We start from the raw sequence: 22,260 nt of genomic DNA, 5'->3' as shown, positions 1-22,260 counted from the left end.
GTGACAGCTTGGGTTCGTACCTTATCTGAAACATAGCATCTTTGGCACTGCAGCACTCTGTTCATACTGCACTGGAGTGTCCACCTAGACTTTGTGTGCAAGCCTCTAGAGTGGGGTTCAAACCCACAACCTTCTAAGCCAGCGAAGTAAACTGAAAGTCGTAGGATTGCAGCTTTGGCTACATGATTGGATGTTCAGATGGTTAATGGTAAGGAAACAGAAGGTACTAATTGTTTTGTTGCACGGGGGAGGAGAGATGTTGCTTCTTAGTTAGATAAATGAGAGTCTAAAACTAACTGCATGTTTATCACATTTGTAGATGACTGCTTCAGACTGTGTGGTTAAAAACAAAGGATGCATTTAGAACTTTGCAATTCAATTGGGAACATTGCAAAACAGATGGGATAGAATTAGTCCAAGGTGATGCAGAAAGGCGCCAGGGAGTATTAATGAACTCATCTCTGCAGCATCTAGATAATGTGGGCAGATAATTAAAAAACCTAGCTGAATGCTAGGATACAAAGGTAGGATTCGAGGAAACAGTTAATTTGCGTATCACTTTTTTTCAGCATAGCAAATTCTGTACAGCAAGCTTGAATGAAACTGAATCATTAGAAAATTGGAATGCTGCAAACTGAGCGGGCACATTTCTTCACCAAGGACAAGATTTTCTGATCATGCCCATTCCAAGACTGGAAATTCCTGCCAGAGGTCAATGGATCTTTAACTGGTCTATCAAATTATCCATCTCGTCCATGATATTCCCGCAGTGGGTAGGACCGGATAATTTACCTTCAAATTTCTCAATCTGTGCCCTCTTCAGGTAAGGCTTTGCAACAGTTCAGCTTCACAAATTATGTCCTGTAATTTTTTCACTAGGTATTCAGTCAGATCCTTGTTACAAATCTCAAAATTCCTTGGTACATGTAATACACATGCACCCAACTGCTAGCTAAATAATAGTATGATTTAAAGAACATTATAACAAATGCCTCATCTGAACTGGATATTATGATTTGGTACTTGGTACTACGGCCACAATTTTACCACCCCGCCTTCCACGAGAATCGTAGCAGGAGACCTCGGGCGGGATTTTACAGTTTCGGGACGAATGAGGAGACCATAAAACCCCACTCTGTCTCTTCTCTTGACTGTTCAAAGGTAGTTTGAAAACAATTGAGTCAAGGCCAGTCTGAAACTAAAAGAAAGTCGACTTTACTTGAAATTGATGAATAAACGGAAGGAAGTCTCACAATGAGATACATCTATTACTCTTCATAACGTAAAATTTAAAAAAAAATCATGGCCAGAATTTTATCATCCCCCTGGAGATTGGCTAGGAAGTGGGAGTGCTGGTAAAATGGCAGCAAAAAGCATCGAGAGATGTTTTTCCATTGTCACAAAGCTATTCTCCGAAGTAGAAACAGCAGCAGGACAGGGGAAGCCAAACTAGCCAGGTTAATTGGTCTACCAACGACCATTTTATGTCCTGCTAGCATTCTAACAGCAACATAAGAGCCCCCCACTCCCTCAGCTTCTCCAACTACCCCGATATGTAAGAAGAGCATGAGGTATGGCAAGACAGCCTCCTTGCAGCTTCCTAGAAGGGCACCATCCTTCTCAGGAGCTTCACGTTTCACTAAGGGCCTTTCGGTTGCATTGGACACCCCAGTGGTCCTGACACACTGTTGGAGGGTTTGCCTGTCCGATTACCTTGGCCTGCCTGCCTGGCTTGGCACATTTGAAACATTTCTTCCCACTGTTTGGGAGTTGGGGGGCGGGGAGGGGGGAGGGTGGAATGCTTCAGCATGGATCTACCTCTCTTTGCAACCTCAGGAGCCCTCTTGGTGACACTGCCAAGGCTGCCAAGCTGTTGCCCCTCTGATTGAGCCAGTTGCTTGGAAAGGCAAGTCACCATCTGTAATTGGTGATGGGGTTGATGGCAGCCTCTTAACTGGCCGATGCTGGTAAATTCCCCTCTGTAATTCTGTCATTCATCCAGATTTTGTCCTGATGGTGGAATCTGCAGGATGTCAGTAAAACTCTCGCTGATGTATGCCTCCCACCACTCTGGGTGGAAACATGATCACTGGTTAACTGTCCAGAACTAAATACAACTTTTGGTTGTGAGCAGTATGGATCCACGCTGTCATTGTTGAGCCTATGATATGTTTCTGATTGACTGTCCCACCACAGGGAGAGAGAGAGAGAGAGAAAACAAATATTATTTTCCATTTCTCCCTCAGCTGCCTTCATCAAGGACTAGCTTGCTGAGCTGCCAAGTTGTCACCTTCAGTCACATGCAGCACTCATTCAACGTAGAATCTCCTGGCTCCTGTAGTGCCTACTTAGCTCAGCGCCCTGCTGGCTGGGTGGTGCAGTGATTGAAAACTATCCCCTGTGAGGAGTTCATGGTGAAGTTGTTTCAGTCATTGTTTTTCCATGTTGAGGCCTGGGTCTTTTTATTTGCCTCTCCCAGGAGATTACACAACTCTGTGTGGGGAGGCTGAGGAGGTCCTTGTTCATGATACTGCAGCCACCATACTGCAAGGCAGACTTGATGAACTTTTCTTGGTCTTTCCTTGATTGGTGATTTTTGTACGTTTAGAAGTTGTGAATCATACTGAAAGATACAGATTAACTTATCATTGTTTCAACTACATAACAGTATATAAAGATGAACACGTTTCTGGTATCCATGTTGCTTCAGAACAGTTCATTAACAGCTCAAATCACACAGTGTCGAGCGCTTTTTAACGTGCACCTACATTCTCCCGAGTGATGCAAACCCAACATGATGAGTTTAATCATGAGAACATAAATAGAAGCAGGAGTAGGCCATCTAGCCCTTAGAGCCTGCCCCACCACTCAATAAGATCATGGTTGATCTGAAGTGGCTCAGTTCCACTTTCCCGCCCTCTCCCCATAACACTTAATTCCCTTGCCTACCAAAAACCTATCCACCCGTGTCTTAAATATATTTAGCGAGGGAGCCTCCACCACATCAACGGGCAGAGAATTCCAGAGATTCACCACCCTTTGAGTGAAGAAGTTCCTCCTCAACTCCGTTCTAAACTGCACCCCCCTTATCTTGAGGCTGTGCCCTCTAGTCCTGCTGTCCTTTCTGAGCGGGAAGAATCTCTCTACCTCTATCCTATCCATCCCTTTCATTATCTTATATGTCTCTATAAGATGAGTGATTAAATGTGACCAAAGTACAAAACGACAAGAGACTACCTGACATTTCCAGCATATGATACTTCTCACAATAATAGACGTTTTTGCATCCTTTGGTCACTTACTCTGGTTTGACATCCTATGGCTGAAGACTGAATCCAGTTCATTATCCCTTCCCCATAACCACGAACTCCATCCAGTTAAGAATAGTGGCCTATCTTTCCAACTTACTGGCCAAATCGGAGGATCAATAGCTTGACTGGCAGCCTTGGTAGTGGCACTGATAGAACTGGCCTCTGCTAAGGCTGCAGAGAAGTGGAGGGTCTTCCATGTTGAAGCACCCACAAAGGACAGTATAAAATTATTGAAATATGCCAGGCTATGCAGGCAGGCCCCAGTAATCAGAAGGGTGGACACATTAGCAAAGTGACAAAAGGGGTTGATGCCAGTGCTATCATGTGGCTCTTACTCAGCAATAACTTGCTCACTGATGCTCAATTTGAGTTCTGCCACATCCACTCAGCTCCAGACCTCTTTACAGACTGGGACAAAGTAGCTGAACACCAGAGACAAGGTGGGTGTGACTGCCCTTGACATCAAGGCAGCAGGAGACCAAGAGTGACATCAAGGTGCCCAAGCAAAACAGGAGTCAATAATCAAATTGGAGGGGAATTTGGCCGTACAATCATAGATGTGTAAGTAGAATAGTAGGGGGCTGAGAATACAGCCTTGTGGGGCACAAGTGTTAAGGATGATCGTGGGGGAGGTGTTGTTGTCTGTCCTTATTGATTGTGATCTGTGAGTTAGGAAGTTCAGGATCCAGTCGCAGAGGGAGATGCCAAGGCCTAGGCCACTGAGTTTGGAGATGAGTTTCATGGGAATAACAGTGTTGAAGGCTTAGATGTAGTCAATAAATCGGAGTCTAATGTAGGTGTCCTTGTTATCTCGGTGTTCCAGGGTTGATTGCAGGGCCAGGGAAACGGTGTTTGCTGTGGACCTGGTGCTGCAGTAGGCAAACTGTAGTGGATCCAGTCAGTCCAGGAGTCTGGAACTGAATCATACCATGATTAATTTTTCAAAGCACTTTATAATGATGGATGTCAGAGCCACCAGCCGATAGTCATTAAGGCACGCTGCTTAGTTTTTCTTAGATACTGGGATGATGGTCATCATCTTGAAACAGATAGGGACCTCAGGTTGTTGTAAAGAGAGGTTGAAGATATTTGTGAATACCTCTGCCAGCTGATCCATGCAGGATCTGACTGCACGTCTGGGTACCTCATCCGGACCAGTTGCTTTCCAGAGGTTGACCTTCAAGAAAGCTGCTCTGTCATCTGCAAAGGTGACCCTAGATACAGGTTCATCCAGGGCTTTCCAGGGTGGAGAGCACGTTCTCACTGACCTCTTGCTCAAAACGGGGGTAGAATGCATTGAGCTCATCAGGGAAGGGTGCGTTGGAGCCAGCGATTTTACATCCCTTCATCTTGTTATGCCTTGCAGACCTTGCCAGTCAGCGGGGGTGATCATGGCTAGCCTGAGACTCTAGCTTGGTCCGGTATTGTCTTTTGACATCTTTGATGGATCTTCTTAGATCGTATCGTATCAAACATTGTTTTAGCTCAGATTTTTATCATCAGTAGGGATCAATATCTTCCATTGGCATGTTTAACCTAACCAATTTTCCTAGTACTAGTTCAAATTTAAACCTGCCTTGAGATTAAAAACATGGGAATTAGGAGCAGAAGTAGGCAAATTCATCCCTTCAAACCCGATCATCCATTCAGTCAGATCATGGCTGATCTCTCTCCTGCCTCAAATCCACCTCCCCACCTCTCTTTTTTTATTAGAAATATATGCAGCTCCTTCTTGAAACCAATGATTCAGACTGCACCTCATTGAGGCAGCAAATTCCACAAATTTACCACCCTCTGCGAGAAATAGTTCCTCCTCATTTTTGCATGGCTATTTAGTATTACATTCCCTTTACAGGCACAGCTTATTGATGGAGTATAAAGCAGGAAAATCTTACTACATGTGTACAGTGTATTGGTAAGACCACACCTGAAGTACTGTGTACAGTTTTGGCCTTGTTCCTTAAAGACGGATATACTTGCATTGGAAGCCATTCAGAGAAGGTTCACTGGGCTAATTCCTGGAATGAAAATATTGTCTTATGAGGAAAGGTTGAGTAGATTGGGCTCATAACTATTAAAATTTGCAAGAATGAGGGATGATATTACTGAAACATACAAGAAGCTGAGGGGGCTTGACAGTAGATGTTGAGAGGATCTATCCGATGTAACAAGGTGCATCACACAATACTTTGGAGGATAACCTCTGTACAAAGACAGGACTTCATCTCCACAAGGACTGGTGTAGTCACTCTGAACAATACTTTCACGGGCAGATGCATCTGCGCAAATAAATTGGTGAAGATGAGGTAAAAATCTTCATTTCCTTCCTTCAGTTCTCCTTGCAGCTTTGCAGATCAAATCTGGAAGGTATGTCCTTCAGGACTTGGTCAGCTCAGTCAGCATTGATAATACCAAGGCACTCTTAATAATAGGCATTGAAGCACTCCATCCAAAATACACAGTGTTCCTGTTCTATCATGTATTGTTCATAATGGAGGAGAACTAATTCGTCAGTTCAGAGACCAGCAGGAAGTTTCCCTGAACTGATCCAGTCTCAGTGTTGAGGATTCCCAGGAACATCCCTCCTGGTTGTGCAAAGCTGCATGAATACATCTGGTGGTTCTTTCCTGCCAGTGACACAGGGCTCCAGGAATGAAGGTGATGGTGTCAGGACATTAAGTTACAATTTTGTAGGTATGACATGTCAGATAACCAGAGTATTCCTGGTATAGTTTCTTACTACAGGTGTAGAGTTGATGGATTTTAATAGATTCTTAAAACTGTGTATATGAATTTTGAGACAGGCTGTTGCTTGACTTACTCCATGAGACAACATTACAGGTGCCCAGATGGTAGTGAGGCAGATTTTGCAGGGTCAACAGAGCAGAGTGTGCCCTTTTCGTTTCTGGTAGCTAGGTGAATGCTGGATTGTCCATCCAGTTTTATTCTTATTTGACTCTTCTGTAGCATTTTCATACAACTGAATGCTTTGCTAGGCCACTTCAGAGGATAGTGAAGAGTCAAGCACATTACTGTGGATCTGGAGTCAAATGCAGGCCACACCAGCTTAGAACAGAACTTCCTTCCCTGAAGAACATTGGGGAACTACATGGCAGGTTTGCGATCGTTATTGCTAATACAAGCTTTTTATTCTTGATTTATTAATTAATTGAATTTCGATTCCACAAGCTACAAAGCTGTCAGGTAGCTGTGAAAAAACACTAGTTCACTTTTAGTAACTCAATGAAATTATCTGGGAAGCCACTCAGTCGCACTGAACCGCAGAAATTGAAATGATCCAAGAAAAACATCTTACAACTAGAGCAATCAGGGCAGCACAGTGAGTAGTACTGCTGCCTCACAGCATCAGGGACCCGGGTTCAATTCCCGGCTTGGTCACTGTCTGTGTGGGTTTGCATGTTCTCCCCATGTCTGCATGAATTTCCTCTGGGTGCTCCGGTTTCCTCCCATAGTCCAAAGATGTGCGGGTTAGGTGCTAAATTCTCCCTCAGTGTACCCAAACAGGTGGCGGAGTGTGGTGACTAGGGGTTTTCACAGTAACTTGCAGCATAAATGTAAGCCTACTTGTGCTAATAAATAAAATAAATAAACCTGGGATGAGCAAAAAAAAATGTCATCCTTGTTAGTGATCTTAACAATTTGTTTTTCTGATCAGTGCTAGTACCTCACATTTGAATAAGCGTAGTAACACTTATTGTCTCAGCAAATAACATGATAAACAGCCTCTTGGATGAGTCTGAGGAGGTCATCCATCACCGTAGAATATGGAAAAGTAAGGAGTCACAGGACATTCAGCAGAAAGCAGAGGGAATGAATCTAAGAAAAAATGAGCAACCTTACCAATTTTCAGGATTGGCTTTTCAGTTGACATTACATGTGCAATCATTAGATACAGCACCAAAATAATTCAAACCAGGATCAGGAGGTTATCAAGTTCAATTTATCAATATTTTTCTTTTGGCTTATTCTAATTGGTTGTGTTTGAGGTGCACTTCTTCTGAACCGACACATTTACATTTCCACTGCTCACTGCGTCCATTAATCAATGTCAGCATTCTCAGTGTTCGACCTGCTGTTCTGGAACTAACAACTTGTAAATTCAAATCTTCATGATTTTCATACTTAAAATACACCCTGTCATTTCATTTTTTTTCCCCAAAATGTTAAGAACATATTCAGGCAGTGCCATTTTCTAAAATAACACCAGCAAAAGGCAACACAATGAAATGCATCTTACAGTCTGCAACATTAAAGACAGATAACCTAAATTATGCCCAATGTATTCAAGTCAACCATTTACAACTAAAAGAAAATGATTTCCCAATTTTTCACTCCTAACATTTGACGTTAAATTGTAAATATCATTCATTATCATAAGGAGAGTTAAACTGGGGAATCAAATACATTATTACTCTTTCATTTGCAATGGATAAACCACAGTGTGTGCGTGCACTGGACAGAACATGTGAGAAAGAGAAATTGCACAGGAAGGGTTTACCAGACTATAATATTGTCACACAAAGATTAATTCATGCAACATTGCAAATCTATCAGCGAATTAAAACAACAATAAGGATATTACCTGTAAATATAAACACACCTTAAATCTGATTTTAAACATGACAGTTTTGTCATTGTGCTGTTGGATTTACAGTCTTTGTATTCTGAATATTAATATGCAGTTGGCCAATGTTTTTATGCAATAAGTAACTCAAAGTTCATATATACTCTTTTAAAATTCATCAACCCTTTGCCTGTAGTGAGAAACCATAACCAGGAGCACTCTGGGTTGTATATGTATTCCTTTTTTTAAAATATGCACATAAAAGTGTGGAATTTATAATCTTTTACTCCCGGCACCAAGCTTTGTCCACTAGGAATGCATATCAGGAATTCTTGGCCCTGCACTAATTTCCATTTATCAAAATTAAATTATAGAAAATCCTGTGGGATCTACTGACCTCTGTACCTGATTACTAAAATTGACGGGGTTCTGTATCTGGAATACAAATTCACAAAAGCTACCTTATGTACAAAAATGTTCCACTTTCATGCATTAGATTCTCACATCATAGGGAAAGTAGTGAACTAGAGAGAAAGGAATAGCAGACACTAAACGATCTCTGTTTCATACTTTCGCACCTCCTAAAATTTGGAAGTGTTGAGGATGAAATTGGAAGAAATAATCTAACTAAAGGAGGAGGGCAAATTAAATTCAGCAGCAAAACCAGCAATTGAAAATTTTGTCTGGTTGCGATCTTACAATTTCATCCTGCCCGACATTTGGCTAGGCGAGGTGATAAGATTGGGTGAGAGTCATAAAATCTTGTCATGGAAGATCGTCCCCTGAAGTTCATTCTCTAAATGGCAACACTTACATATAGAGAGCAGCAAACGTTATTTAGTTATTGACTTTAGTTATTGTAAAGTTTATAACAATTACAATTTATCTGAACCTAGTGAGAGCAAAAGCAACCTACAGCCTAGTGGCACGGTGGCAAAGGCAGTTACCTTCACAACTTGTACATTCCTCTATTTCCTTCTGAATTATAAATATTGTGGAATTTTGCAACTCATTTTTACGTCCTCGACTGGTTCCGCTTCATTGTCCTGTTTGAGTTTGGATTTACTGCTCCAAATAACATGATATATGCTACAGTTACGTATCAGTTTGGTTTCCAACTAACTTGGTGATTGGTCGGACACTGAGAATTGATTGTCAATTGCCAGTCACCTGAAGCCAGGGCATCTGGTAACTGAATATTGGGCGAGGAGGAATTCTTGGCCGATCACCCACGTCACCCAGTCGCCACACTCTGGTGCCTGTTTGGGTACACTGAAGGAGAATTCAGCATAGCCAATGCACCAAACAGCACGTCTTTCAAACTGTGGGAAGAAACCCATCCAGACATGGGGAAAATGTGCAGACTCAGCTGAGGCAGTGACCCAAGCCAAGAACTGAACCCAGGTCTGTGGTGCTGTGAAGCGGCATGGTGGCACCACTGTGCCATCATGCTGCCCTTGGGAGGGCAGGTCAGTAATGACCTGGTTATGAAAAACTTGATTGCCTTTGCTTGTGCTTCAGAGGTCCCTGTCTCTCGAACTTGCACTAGAAATTGGCAAATTGAGTATAGTTCCAGTTCGTGCAAGTATGTTATTGTATCAAAATCCTGAATGCTCATCTTGCATTGCGATGAAACAGAAATCAATTTGCAGTGAGGCAAGAAACAGTACAACTGTATCATATATCATGTTATCTGGAGCAGTAAATCCAAACTCAAACAGGACAATGAAGCAGAACCAGTTGAGGATATAAAAATAAGTTACAAAATTCCACAACATTAATGATTCAGAAGGAAATAGAGGACTGTACAAGTTGTGAAGGTAACTGCCTTTGCCACCATGCCAATAGGCTACAAATTGCTTTTACTATCACTGGGTTCAGATAAGTTGTAATAGTTATAAACTTTACTTTACAGCTTGTGATAATATCTGAGCCTCTTAATGGTATTTCAGTTCTGTAAAATCTTATTGTAACCATCCCCTTGTAACACTTCTACTTTGTATTTGATATTGTGAAATTTTTTGGTTCAAGTCATTCGCCTCAGTGGGACCAGCATGGCAAATGAAGTATTCATTAATGAAGTGAGACAGATCTTGTAGTAAATCACCGCATCTTTTAAAATCTCCCCTGGCATTGCTTGTGGCAAGTCAAAGGTTATATAACACAAGAAGATGTTGGAGAGAGCTGTACCTTACCCATGTAAGAATTTGGACCAAATCAAAAACGCTGTATATGTTGGAATAGAAATCATAGAAACCCTACAGTACAGAGAGAGGCCTTTCTGCCCATCGAGTCAGCACCGACCACAATCCTACCTAGGCCCTACCCCGAATTGCTACATATTTTACCCACTGATCCCCTCTAACCGATGCATCTACGGTCAACTTAGCATAGCCAATCAACCTAACCGGCACATCTTTGGACTGTGGGAGGAAAGCAGAGCACCTGGAGGACACCCACGCATACTACCCACAATACTGAAATGAAAACGGGGAGTGCTGGAAACATTCAACAGATCAGACAGCTTCTGTGCAGAAAAATCACAGAGCTAATATTTCAGGTCAATGGTGACTCTCCAGGACAGAATGGAAATAATTTAGAATAAAGGTAGTCCTCAAGTAATGCCTGAAAATAATTGAGTTTTGATGCTTAACACTGAACAGATTAACTGAGTAAGGAACAGCAAATGCAAGGCTGATTTTAGTGTATGAAAACTAGAAGACAATAATTTTATTATAATTATTTGCATATTTATCACTGAAAATGTCTAAAAATGAATGGCTTACATTAGTTTCAAGTTTCTGCATGTCCAAAAAGTAGGTTAATCTCACAATGTTTTGCCTTTTCTGAGTGGAGTACAAGGGAGTGGGGCTTGTAATGTTCATTAGATTCATAAAGGAAAATCATGAACTGTTACCTCTGACCAAAAGGAGGCAATACTTTCTGGAATGGAACTTGGCAGCACCCAGTCAGTAGGCACTAAGGCATTTACAGAAGACAAACAGTTATGAAGGCAAAAGCAATATTTCAAGCCGTAGCCAAGTAACTCAAATGGATTCATGTCCCTCTCAGAAAATGTTGTTTTGAGAATTTTTACAATGCTATATAGTCAATAGAGTGAAAAGATGTAGTTTGTGAAGAAAGATTTGTTCAATAGAATAATTACATTATGTTACTTGTGTTGCTAAATTTTCAGCTGGCTTCAAACTGAAGTTTTCAGAGCAAACTACATTTTCAGAGCAAAGTGGACTGTAAACTTTTATCTCTTTTGATAATTACCATTTTTACATGTTTTAGTTCAAAGTTTCTGAATCCTTGATTCATTTTCATCCCTTGTGAGCATAATAAAGGTCTCAGGCAGGAGAAAACCTCTCGTCTATCTAACCAACTATCAAAAAGGCAAGTGGAACATTGGTCTTCATCTCGGGGGTTGGAGTACAAAAATGAGCAAGTGATGCTTCAGATGTACCAAGCCTTGGTCCGAGAGCACCTGGGGTAAGGTGCTCAATTCACTAAAGATATACCAAGATTTGAGGGGGTGCACTGCAGCTTGATCAACATAATACACCTGTTACACCAGGGAAAGCCTTGGGAACTCCAGGCCAGTGAGCCTCATATCTATGGTGCGTAAATTGTTTGAAGGTATTTTGAAAGACAGGATCTACAGGCATTTAGAAATGCAAGGACTGGTTAGGGACAGTCAGCATGGCTTTGTGAGTAGAAAATCATGTTTCACAAATTTAATTGAGTTTTTGAAGAGGACAGTGCAATTGATGTTGTCTACACAGACTTTAGTAAGGCCATTAACAAGGTACCGGATGGTAGGTTGTTGCATAAAGATCTCATAGGATCCAGGGTGAGGGTATCTAAATGGAAAGAAAATTGGCTTCTTGACAGAATGTGGAGATGCCAGCATTGACAGAAGCCAGAGGATAGTTGTAGAGAGTTGTTTTTCAAACTGGAGGCTTGTGACCAGCGATGTGCCTCAGGGGTCAGTGTTGGGCCCACTGTTAATTGTTATTTATGTGAATGATTTGGATGAGAAAATAGAGGACATGTTTAGTGAGTTTGCAGATGACACCAAGATTGGTGGCATAGAGGATAGTGAAGAAAGTTATTTCCAATTGCAATGGGATCTTGATCAATTGGGCCAGTGGGCTGACGAATGGCAGATGGAGTTTAATTTAGACAAATGCAAGGTGATGCATTTTGATAGATTGAACCAGGGCAGGACTTAGTCAGTTAATGGTAGGGCACTGGGAAGAGTTACAGAACAAAGAGATCTAGGGGTACATGTTCATAGCTGCTTGAAAGCAGAGTCACAGGTGGACAGAGTGGTGAAAAAGGCATTCAGCATGATGGTTTCAATCAGTCACTACATTAAATACAGGAGTTGGGACGTCTTGTTGAAGTAAGGCCACACTTGGAACACTGTATGCAATTCTGCCCACGCTATTACAGAAAGGATACTATTAAACTAGAAAGAGTGCGGAAAAGATTTACTAGGTGCTACCGGGACTTGATAGATTGAGTTATAAGGAGAGGCTGAATAGACTGGGACTTTTTTCTCTGGAGCATGGGAGGCTGAGGAGTGACCTTAGAAAATAATGAGGGGCATAGACAAGGTAAATAGTCAATATATTTTCCCAAAACTAGAGGGCATAGGTTTAAGGTGAGAGTAGAGAGGTACAAAAACATGTCCAGAGTGGAAATTTTTTCACATAGAGGGTTGTGAGTGCCTGGATCAAGCTGCCAGAGGCAGTAGTCGAGGCGGGTACAATTTTATCTTTTGAAAAGCATTTAGGTAGTTAGATGAGTACGATGGGTATAGAGAGATATGGGCCAAATGCGGCAATTGGGATTAGTTTAGGGGTTTTAAAAAAAAAGGAGGCAGGGACAAGTTGGGCTGAAGGGCCTGTTTCCATACTGGAGACCTCTATGACTCTGTAAGCTGAATAATGTTGTTCCCCTTTGCCAGTGGAATCTGAGGAATGTTCCTTTTCCCTCTCAACAATACCCAATTCACAGGGTTCAATATAGATCTGCAACTCAAATAAGGGGGCCAATAATATTTCATGTGATTCAGTTACAGCTGCATTATATTGCAATACTCTATGCTGAAAACAACACGGTGATTAGCACTGCTGCCTTACAGCGCCAGGAACCTGGGTTCAATTCCTGGATTGGGTCACTGTCTGTGTGAAGTTTGCACATTCTCCCCGTGTCTGCATGCATTTCTTTCGGGTGCTCCAGTTTCCTCGCACAGTCCAAAGATGTGCAAGTTAGGTTGATTGACCACACTAAATTGACCCTTAGTCACAGGGACTAACAGGCTAAATATGCGGGGCTATGGGCTGGATGGGATTATGATCAGTGCAGACTCGAATGGCCTCCTTCTGCATTGTAGGGATTCTATGAAACTTTGTGCAGCTGAAAAATTTCAGTCGTTAAATACATTTCACCCAAGTGTTCCTCATCACAATCGCATCCCATCCAATTCCTCCACTTACAAATGGACATTAATCAAAAATGCAATCTGCCTAATATAAATTTTATCCGCACTGCAAATACAAAACAGTCCTATCTGATACTGATGATTCTGACAGTAATCATGTATATAATGATAGATTACAGCAGAAATTACAGAATAAGGAACAGTGAGTAATCATTTACTTTGCATATGAAGTTAAAAAAAAAATCAGTGGATTAAGGGTCAAGCAGTCAATAACAATTTAATTTCATTTGTGTTTCTGGCTAACATTGTGGACTATTGCCATTGCCAATTACTAAGGATATCATTGTGGTTGACATTGGAGTTTTTCAAATAAATCAATGATTAATAATTGTTCTTTGTTCAGTTTTGATTTTCTTTTAGAAACAAGATTTGTATTATAATTGTTTTTCTCTAGCATGTGAGCAATTTGCTTTTTGTTTCCAATGTTTAGTTAATCTTTTTATTCCATTAGTCTCCTCCATTCATTTTCCTAATTGTTTGTTTCTGTCACATCTGTTCTGACAAGGCCACTTTCAAGTGCTTCCTTTGTCTTCCATTTTCCTCAACCAAGAATTTCCCACTACTGTGGTTTGTGCAGGACCCGTAACCGTGTCCATTCCGTTTCCTACACATCTGCCCTCCACCCTTCCTTTTCCTTCAAGAACCATGATTTGGTTCCCTTGTCCTCGCCTTCCATCCTACCATCTTCTGCATTCAACAGATCGTCCTCTGCCATCTCACCGGGAGGCACGGTAGCACAGTGGTTAGCACTGCTGCTTCACAGCTCCAGGGACCTGGGTTCAACTCCCGGCTTGGGTCACTGTCTGTGTGGAGTTTGTGCATTTTTCTCGTGTCTGCGTGGGTTTCCTCTGGTTGCTCCGGTTTCCTCCCACAGTCCAAAGATGTGCGGGTTAGGTTGATTGACCATGCTAAAAATTGCCCTTAGTGTCCTGAGATGTGTAGGTTAGAGGGATTAGTGGGTAAATATGTAGGGATATGGGGGTAGGGACTGGGTGGGATTGTGGTTGGTGCAGAGTTGATAGGCCAATTGGCCTCTTTCTGTACTGTAGGGTTTCTATGATTTCTGCTACTTCCAACATAATACCACCACAAATTGTTTTCCCCTTTTTCTGCCAACCCTTTCAGTATTCCAAAAGGACTATTTCCTCCATAACACCTTGGTCCACCCTTCCATCACCCACAACACACCCTCCCTTTCCAAATAAGACTTTCAACAAATGCCCTTTTTCCTCATTCTTTCCCACCATCCAGGGCCCCAAACACTACATTCAAGGAAAACAGCAATTTAGTTGTCCTTAATTATACTTATTTGTATTTTCAGTCAACTTCGTATACTGTTTTTGCTGCTCATAATGCAGTCTCTTTTATTCTGGGGAGACCAAACAAAGATTGGGTGACCCCTTGACAGAATATACCTCTTTAATATGCCAGTGTCTGGTCACCTATCACTTTAATTCTCCCTCACTCCCTCATTCTGACCTTAGCCTCCTTTGCTGTTCTAATGAAATACAACATAAGTGCAAAGAAAAACATCTTTTCATTCAATTAGGCACTTTTCAGTCTTCCAATCTCAACACTAAACTCAACAATTTCAGATGTGAAAGAGCTGAATGCCAGAGGTGAGGTGGGAGTGAAAGGTCTTGACAACAAGGCCACATTTGACCGCGTGTGGCATCAAGGAATCCTAGCACAACTACAATCAATGGATATCAGGGGGTAAACTCTCCGCTAGTTGGGGTCATACCTGGCGCATAGGAAGTTGGTTGTGGCTCTAGGGGGGTGGGGGAGTTTTAGTCGTCTCAGCTCCAGGACATTTCTGCACGAGTCAGTCGGGTACTGTTCTAGGCCCAACAATCTTCAGCTGCTTCCTTCCATTATAAGATCAGAAGTGGGGATATTTGTTGATGATTGCATAATGTTTAGCACCATTCGTGACTCCTCAGATACTGAAGCAGTCCATGTTCAAATGCAACAAGATCTGGACATATCCAGGCTTGGGCTGACAAATGGAAAGTAACATTTACACTACACAAATGCCAGGCAACGACCATCACCAATCAGAGACACTCAAACCACCGGCCCTTGACATTCAATGGTATTACCATCGCTGAATACCACACTGTCAACATTCTTGGGGTTACCATTGACCAGAAACTCAACTGGACTCTTCACATAAACCCAGTGGCTCCTAGAGCAGGTCAAAGGCTAGGAATACTGCAGAGAGTAACTCACCAACTGATCCCCAAGGCCTGTCCAACAGCTACAAGACAAAAGTTAGGGGTGTGATGGAATACTCCCCACTTGCCTGGATAGGTGCAGCTCCAACAACACTCAAGAAGCTTGACATCAACCAGGACAAAGCAGCCTGCTTGATTGGTACCACATCCACAAACAACCACTCCCTCCACCACCAACGCTCAATAGCATCAGTGCATACTAACTATGAGATGCACTGCAGAAATTCACCAAAAATTCTTGGACAGCACCTTCCAAATCCATGGCCACTTCCATCTAGAAGACAAGGACAGCAGACGCATGGGAACACTACCATCTGCAAGTCCCCCTCCAAGCCACTCACAATCCTGACTTTTGTTCCATCACAGTCTCTGGGTCAAAGTCCTGGAATTCCTTCCCTATTGGCACTGTAGATCAGCACGAGAACTGTAGCATTTCAAGAAAACAGCTCACCACTACCTTTTCCTGGGCAACTAGGAATGGACAATAAATGCTGACCTGCCAACGATACCCATGTCCCACGATTGAATAAAAAAACATAACCACTGCTCCAATTTTTGAGACAGTAGCAGTTGATAATAATTTTGTTACTCCTGTTTACACCATATCAGCCCATCTTCTGTTACTTTTCTTGTTCTATTCCCATCTTCTTTTGCCTTGTCATTTAATTTGATTTTTTATCTTCCACACTATCACGGACCTGCTCTTTTGTTTTTTTCCCCCTCTCCCCCTCCACGTCTCTGTATTTGTTTAAAACCTGCTGTCTCTTCACTTTTCTAGATCTGAGAAAAGGTCGTTGACCCATGCTGCTTTGCCTGCTGAGTATTTCCAGTATTTTCTATTTTACTAACTTTTCATTTTTAGTTTGAACTGCAACTCCATTGGTGAGGGCTTGAGAAATTTGTTCTGAAGTTATTTCTAGATCCTGTACAATGATACACTGCATGACTAACATGAACAGAATGCATGCTCAGAGATTGCCAGATATTTGACTCGCCCACTGCAAATAAGGAGTACTTTGCATTGTTTCCTTCAATGGCCATCACCAAATAAATATGTATTAGTTTTTTTTCAAAAGACCAAAAGTAGCCAATACCAAGGATTTACCATGCGCATGTTTTCCAGATGACACCTGTTACTAATACAACAGGAAACTAAATATCTGATCTACTAATAATCTCCAGCATAGGAAGTGTGAGTGTGTGGAATTCACTACCATAGAGAGTTGACGAGGCCAAAACATTGCCTGATTTGAAAAATAAATTAGACATAGCTCTTGGGGCTAGAAGGATCAAGGGATACGTGGAGGGGTGGGGGGGCAAATCAAGATAGTGAATTTGACGATCAGCCAAGATCATAATGAATGTGGAATATTGCATATTCCTAGTAAATGCTAGTTTCAGGAATATTAATATAAATATGCAAAACAAGTCCCTAAAACAGTGCAGTTGATCAGCATTTAGATAGCTACAAGCTTAACTTATCAACTAACAACTTCTCTGTACTTCTGAGTGTCCAGCAGGACTTAAGTAAAAGAAAGCCAAAGACAGACAGCTTAATTAATATTTCTGTCCATTGTGGACTGCGGTGATTTGGAATTCCTAAAGTTGTTCAACTTAGGCATTAGAAATAATCATCAAAGTCAGCGAAAGGATTATTGAAAAGCTAATAGGATCAAGGTAACAAGGGTTTCATTTTCTCTTGATCTATTTCATTCTGAATAACAGGGTTACTTGAAGCCTAGACTCCAAGAGAGAAGTTACGACAAAGTCAAAGAGGTTAAATCAAGAAATATTGTGACATTACTTTGAGAAGAGGTGCATGATTTGGAAACTCAAGTTCCAGTGATTCTGTTGTAGAAATTCTCCCTTGATTTGATACGTTTTCAATTTGTGGATATTGGCAGGAGCTTTCTTCCTGGCATAGATAGTCAGAATTTTCTGCCATAATCCTTTCTAGTGCATGCAGAGACCGTACAGAGCGGGACGGTACATCCCTGGTTCATGACTTTGCGATCTTTGTGGTGCGAATGTTTCTGCTACCTGCTCTTGCTGTGCATCGGGACATTGACGTAGAAGCTATCAATGGTTATTGCTTAAATGGAAGCACTGTACATCATTACTGCCCTTTCAAAAATACCAATCAATGACAGATTATGTATTTGCATGTTAATGGTTAAAGATATTACGTGCAGATAAAGGTTATCTTAATCAAACATTTTACAACTTGGGAGCAAAAACTTTGCTGAGAATAATTGTGTGGTAAAAAGTTATCCATTGTGAGGGAAACATTGATTCATTAAGACTCATGCAATCAAGCATGCATCATCTCAATAATTCATTTACATTAAAGTATTCAAAGCAATCCTCCACATTTTGACATAGTAATATTATGCAGCAAGTATAGACAAGGTACAAACAATAGACAAGGTGCAACTACGTATAATGCACACTTACTGGATCGGTGAGCTCAGGTAAATTGGCCTTGTATGTAAGAGGCCGACAATCCCTTGTATTATTGACCAATTCACATGGGAGGAACTTTGGGCCAAGGTCATCTCCATCAAGTACATCTACAGTCAGTGTTGTTGTGCTGGTTCTTCTATTACTTGGATTTGGAGCACGGTCCTACAAATTGATCAAGAAAATCTGAATGTGTTACAAAATAATGACATTCAGCACAATGGTCTATGCCAGTCATAATGCTCCATACAAGCTTCTCCCCTCCCTACGTCATCTACCCCTATCATCATATTGTTTTATTTCATTTTCCCTTGCATACCCATTTAACTTCCTTTTAAACGCACTTCAACTATTCTTTGTGGTAGCAAGTTCCACACTGGCATATTTGTTCTTCTCAATGCAATATTATTGTCCTTAATTATTAGCTAGAACAGCTCTAGCAAATGTTGATAAGCTGATGTTATAATCATTTAATTGTGGGAGAGTATTTGCATCAGTGTGTGCTGCCTAGTTTCACCTGTCTGTTGCATCAGATGTGTCTATAATTTTCTCTTCCTGATTTGAAAATTCTAGTCTTTGTTTTTTCCTGTTCCCTAGACTGTTTTTGTTGGTTGATACAAAGAAAAATGACCAAATCACAATCAATCAGATGCTACAAAACAAAGAGAACCAAAGCTGAAATCATATTTCATACAGTTGCCATGGTAGTCCTCGCCCGACTAAACCTAGCAATCATCCACATTATACATGCACGGTTTGTTGTAACTATGGAGTTGCTGTGCGTGCATCACAATAGTTTTTTGGAATCTCCCTGAGCATCCAAAAGCTATATTCTTAAACAACATCAGGCTTTGAATTGAATTGAATTGAATTTGAAAATTCAGCTCCAATTTCTGGCCAAAATTTGGACTTGAATTCTCTTCTCACCCTCCAGCAAGCCTCCAAAGATTTACAGTTTTCCTCAGTTTCTGGATCTACCCACATAGTGGAAATGCATCACCCTTTTCAGTGAGGTTCCAAACAAAATATAAATATTTATTATATATTTATGCCTAATGTCCTATCTTTAGAATTTCTCCTCTTCCTCACCCTCACCCTATATCAAAGTCATCAAAGTTTTCAAGATTATCACATGGCTTTGCTCGTCTTATTGATTTTAATTCCAAGAGCAGCTAATATATTTTGTTGATAGAAGAAAGAAGAGGTAACCTGTGTGTTTACTAGCACCACAAACACATGCACAACTGTAGATCCAGGAAAGTACATTGGTCCACTAGCCTCACTCAGACAGACAAATCATAGTACCTGTATCCATCTTCAAGATGGAAAGTAGAGGAAACGTTTGTTGGATTTTGAATTGCACAACCAAAAATAGCAATTAAAGCAGAGACCATGGTAACATTCAACAATTATTTAGAACTTGTTGAGGGAAAGGAGAATGGAGCAATGCTGAAACAGGCCAGATTACAAGGGCTTTCTTATGTGAAGGATAAATATCAGCATTTACTGGTAGTATCTGTGCTGCAATTTCTGTGAGATCTCAGAGAAGACTACTGCAGTCCAAGCCCAATCACAGCCAATATACAGATCCTCTGCTAACCTCATACCCAAGCGCAGTCTCACTTTGGGCATTAGCTCAAGGTTGACAATTCTGACACAAAATTTAATCGTTTGCTGTGACAATTCTTTGCCTTTGTTTAAAGTTTACTTATCAGTGTTACAAATAGGCTTACATTAACACTGCAGTGAAGTACTGTAAAAATACCCTCATGGCCACACTCCTCTGGTGCGTGTTCAGGTACACAGAGAGAATTCTTCGCGTGGCTGATGCACCTAACCAGCATGTCTTTCAGACTGTGGGAGGAAACCAAAGCACCCGGATAAAACCAACGCAGACACGGAGAGAACATGCAGTCGTCGCACAGAGAGTGACCCAAGCCAGGAATCGAACTCAGGTCCCTGGCGCTGTGAGGTAGCAGTTTAACCATTGTACCACCGTGTGATGCAGTAGTTCAGCCCCATCTCCAATGACACTATAGATGGGAATTGAAGACCAAGTGTAATCTGCAGATCCAAGGAGGTTAGTGAAAGAGCGTAATGTTCATCTGTCCTTACTTTTGATGAATACTTTGATTTGATATTATTCATAACTAAATAACAAAATAGTAGCTTGGGGAGCAGGGAAATAGAAAACAACCATTTTTCTGCAGTACAGGCTCAGGAAATGGGAGATATAAAACTGAGATACTACAGTGCCACAACACTGCATGAGAGCATAATTAAGAGTTTACAGAGGCAGCTTCTATTATAAATGTGCATACAACAATTTATAATAGAAAAGTCTGAGTCAAGAAATGCATGTTGATATAAGATTTTTAATATTTATGTATATCCCACTTTGATGAACTGTCATTCATTGCATGTTCATTCTGCTCAAATTTCCCGATTGCATATTTTAGTTCAGAAGCAGATGAGTCACGCAGATGATACGTTTTTTCTTCCCTGCTTTGCTTGATATATTAGATTTCACTTTGGACAAAATCCAGGTGCAAATTTTACCCGCAATGACTGTGGTATTAGAAGTGCTTTTTACCCCTTCAAACTTCTGATCTAACTCATTAGCATGTCTTCGAATGTGAAACAGGACAAACAGGCAAAGTCTTAGGATTTAATTGTGCTTAAAAATACGATATATGAGAATGGTAACTTTGTGCAGGTTGATTACTACAATTGAAAATTGGGTTCTTACACAAAGTAAGCCTTTTTAGACAGTCTAGTCTGCCACCTTTGAGAAGCCCAATCCTGAATGGCTGAAAATGACTTATAAACAACATACAAACCTATTTGCAAGTGATACTGATGTACAGTTGTGAGTTTCCTATATATTCAAACGCTTTTAAAACATACTGATTGGATTTCTTGCACCCAAAAGGCCCAGTTTGCTTTTTAAAGCCTCCTCAAAAGCCTATAAACAAATTAGATCAACTCACCAGTAAAATTAATGCATTTTGACCGTCTTGTGCAATGCTTTTTAGACTCCAAAAGTCCGTGAAAATTCGATTTGAGGTGAACCTAATTTTGGAGTAACAGGTGGGTAGACAAGAGACCTGTCTGAGATGTCGGTTGAGTGAGCAGTTGAGAATTTGATTCAGGTGGTAGGTTCTGGTCAGCTCTTCTTAAGTTTAAATTACTTTCAAACATTGTTAGTTGAATAGCCTAGTTGAAGACAGAGCTGCCTGGATTGGCTGTTATCTGTCAATCAGCTGAAAGTAAAGTGTGATAATAACGATCGCAGAAAATTGAGCTAACTAGTGAATGAGTAATGGGGAGGATTTTCTGGCCCTTCCCGGTGGTAGGATCTTCCGGTCCCACCAAACGCGACGCCCCCCTCATGGTGTGGCCGGCAAGCAACGCAAATGGCCATTGACTTCAACAGAATTGGAAGATCCTGGTGGTGGCCAATAGCAAACCACTGCCACGGCTGGAAACGTCCAAGTGGGGAACAAACAAAAGAGAATTTGAGGAGTTAGAGGCCAAATTAAAATGCAGAACATCAAAGGTACCCATCTCTTAATAATTACCCAAGCCATGTGCAAACTGGCATTGGGTCAACTGGACACAGAACTAACACATGGCTTCAACAGTGGTGCAGAGATAAGAGGTTTTGATTCATAGAGCCCTGACGTCACTGTTCAGGGAAGAGTGAGTTATCCCATTGGGATGGACTCCACTTGAATTTAGCTGGGACCAGTGTCTTGGTCAATCTTATAACCAGGGCTGTTGACAGGGTTTTTAAACGAACTGAGTTAGGGGAGGGTCTAGATAAAGGGAGGTTTAGAAATCCAAAGAGAAAAGTCAAGGCATCAGAACAGTATAACAACGTGGATTTTGATAAGTGGAGAAAGGACAAGGTTTAACAAAATTTGTACATAGCAGAGAATTAAAATTAAAAATTGAAATTAAGGTTATTTTTGAATATAGTGAAGAATCCAGAAAAAGACAGGTAAACTACTGGCACAAATATGGATAAATGATTTATATTTAATCGTCTTTACAGAAAGATGGTTTCAAGGCGATCAAGGGTGGAAACAAATATCCCAGAGTACAAAATATTCAGGAAAGACAGACAGAATGACAAAGGAACAGGGCTTT

General features: G+C 41.1%; 1 protein-coding gene across 11 annotated transcripts in view; it reads right to left on the bottom strand.

Annotated features, from left to right (window-relative positions):
• The window catches only part of pcdh15b (protocadherin-related 15b), a 1,349,261-nt gene that overhangs the window by 438,209 nt on the left and 888,792 nt on the right, over positions 1–22,260 (bottom strand). For all 11 annotated transcript variants that reach the window (XM_080205457.1, XM_080205459.1, XM_080205466.1 and 8 more), the window contains one exon: positions 18,103–18,273. In XM_080205457.1, the coding sequence (XP_080061583.1) occupies positions 18,103–18,273 (171 nt within the window). The remainder of the gene's footprint in view (positions 1–18,102; positions 18,274–22,260) is intronic.

This window comes from Carcharhinus amblyrhynchos, chromosome 17 (assembly GCF_965287045.1).
Source record: "Carcharhinus amblyrhynchos chromosome 17, sCarAmb.v2.hapA, whole genome shotgun sequence".
NCBI lineage: Eukaryota > Metazoa > Chordata > Chondrichthyes > Carcharhiniformes > Carcharhinidae > Carcharhinus > Carcharhinus amblyrhynchos.
This window is presented reverse-complemented; position numbering and strand designations above follow the sequence as displayed.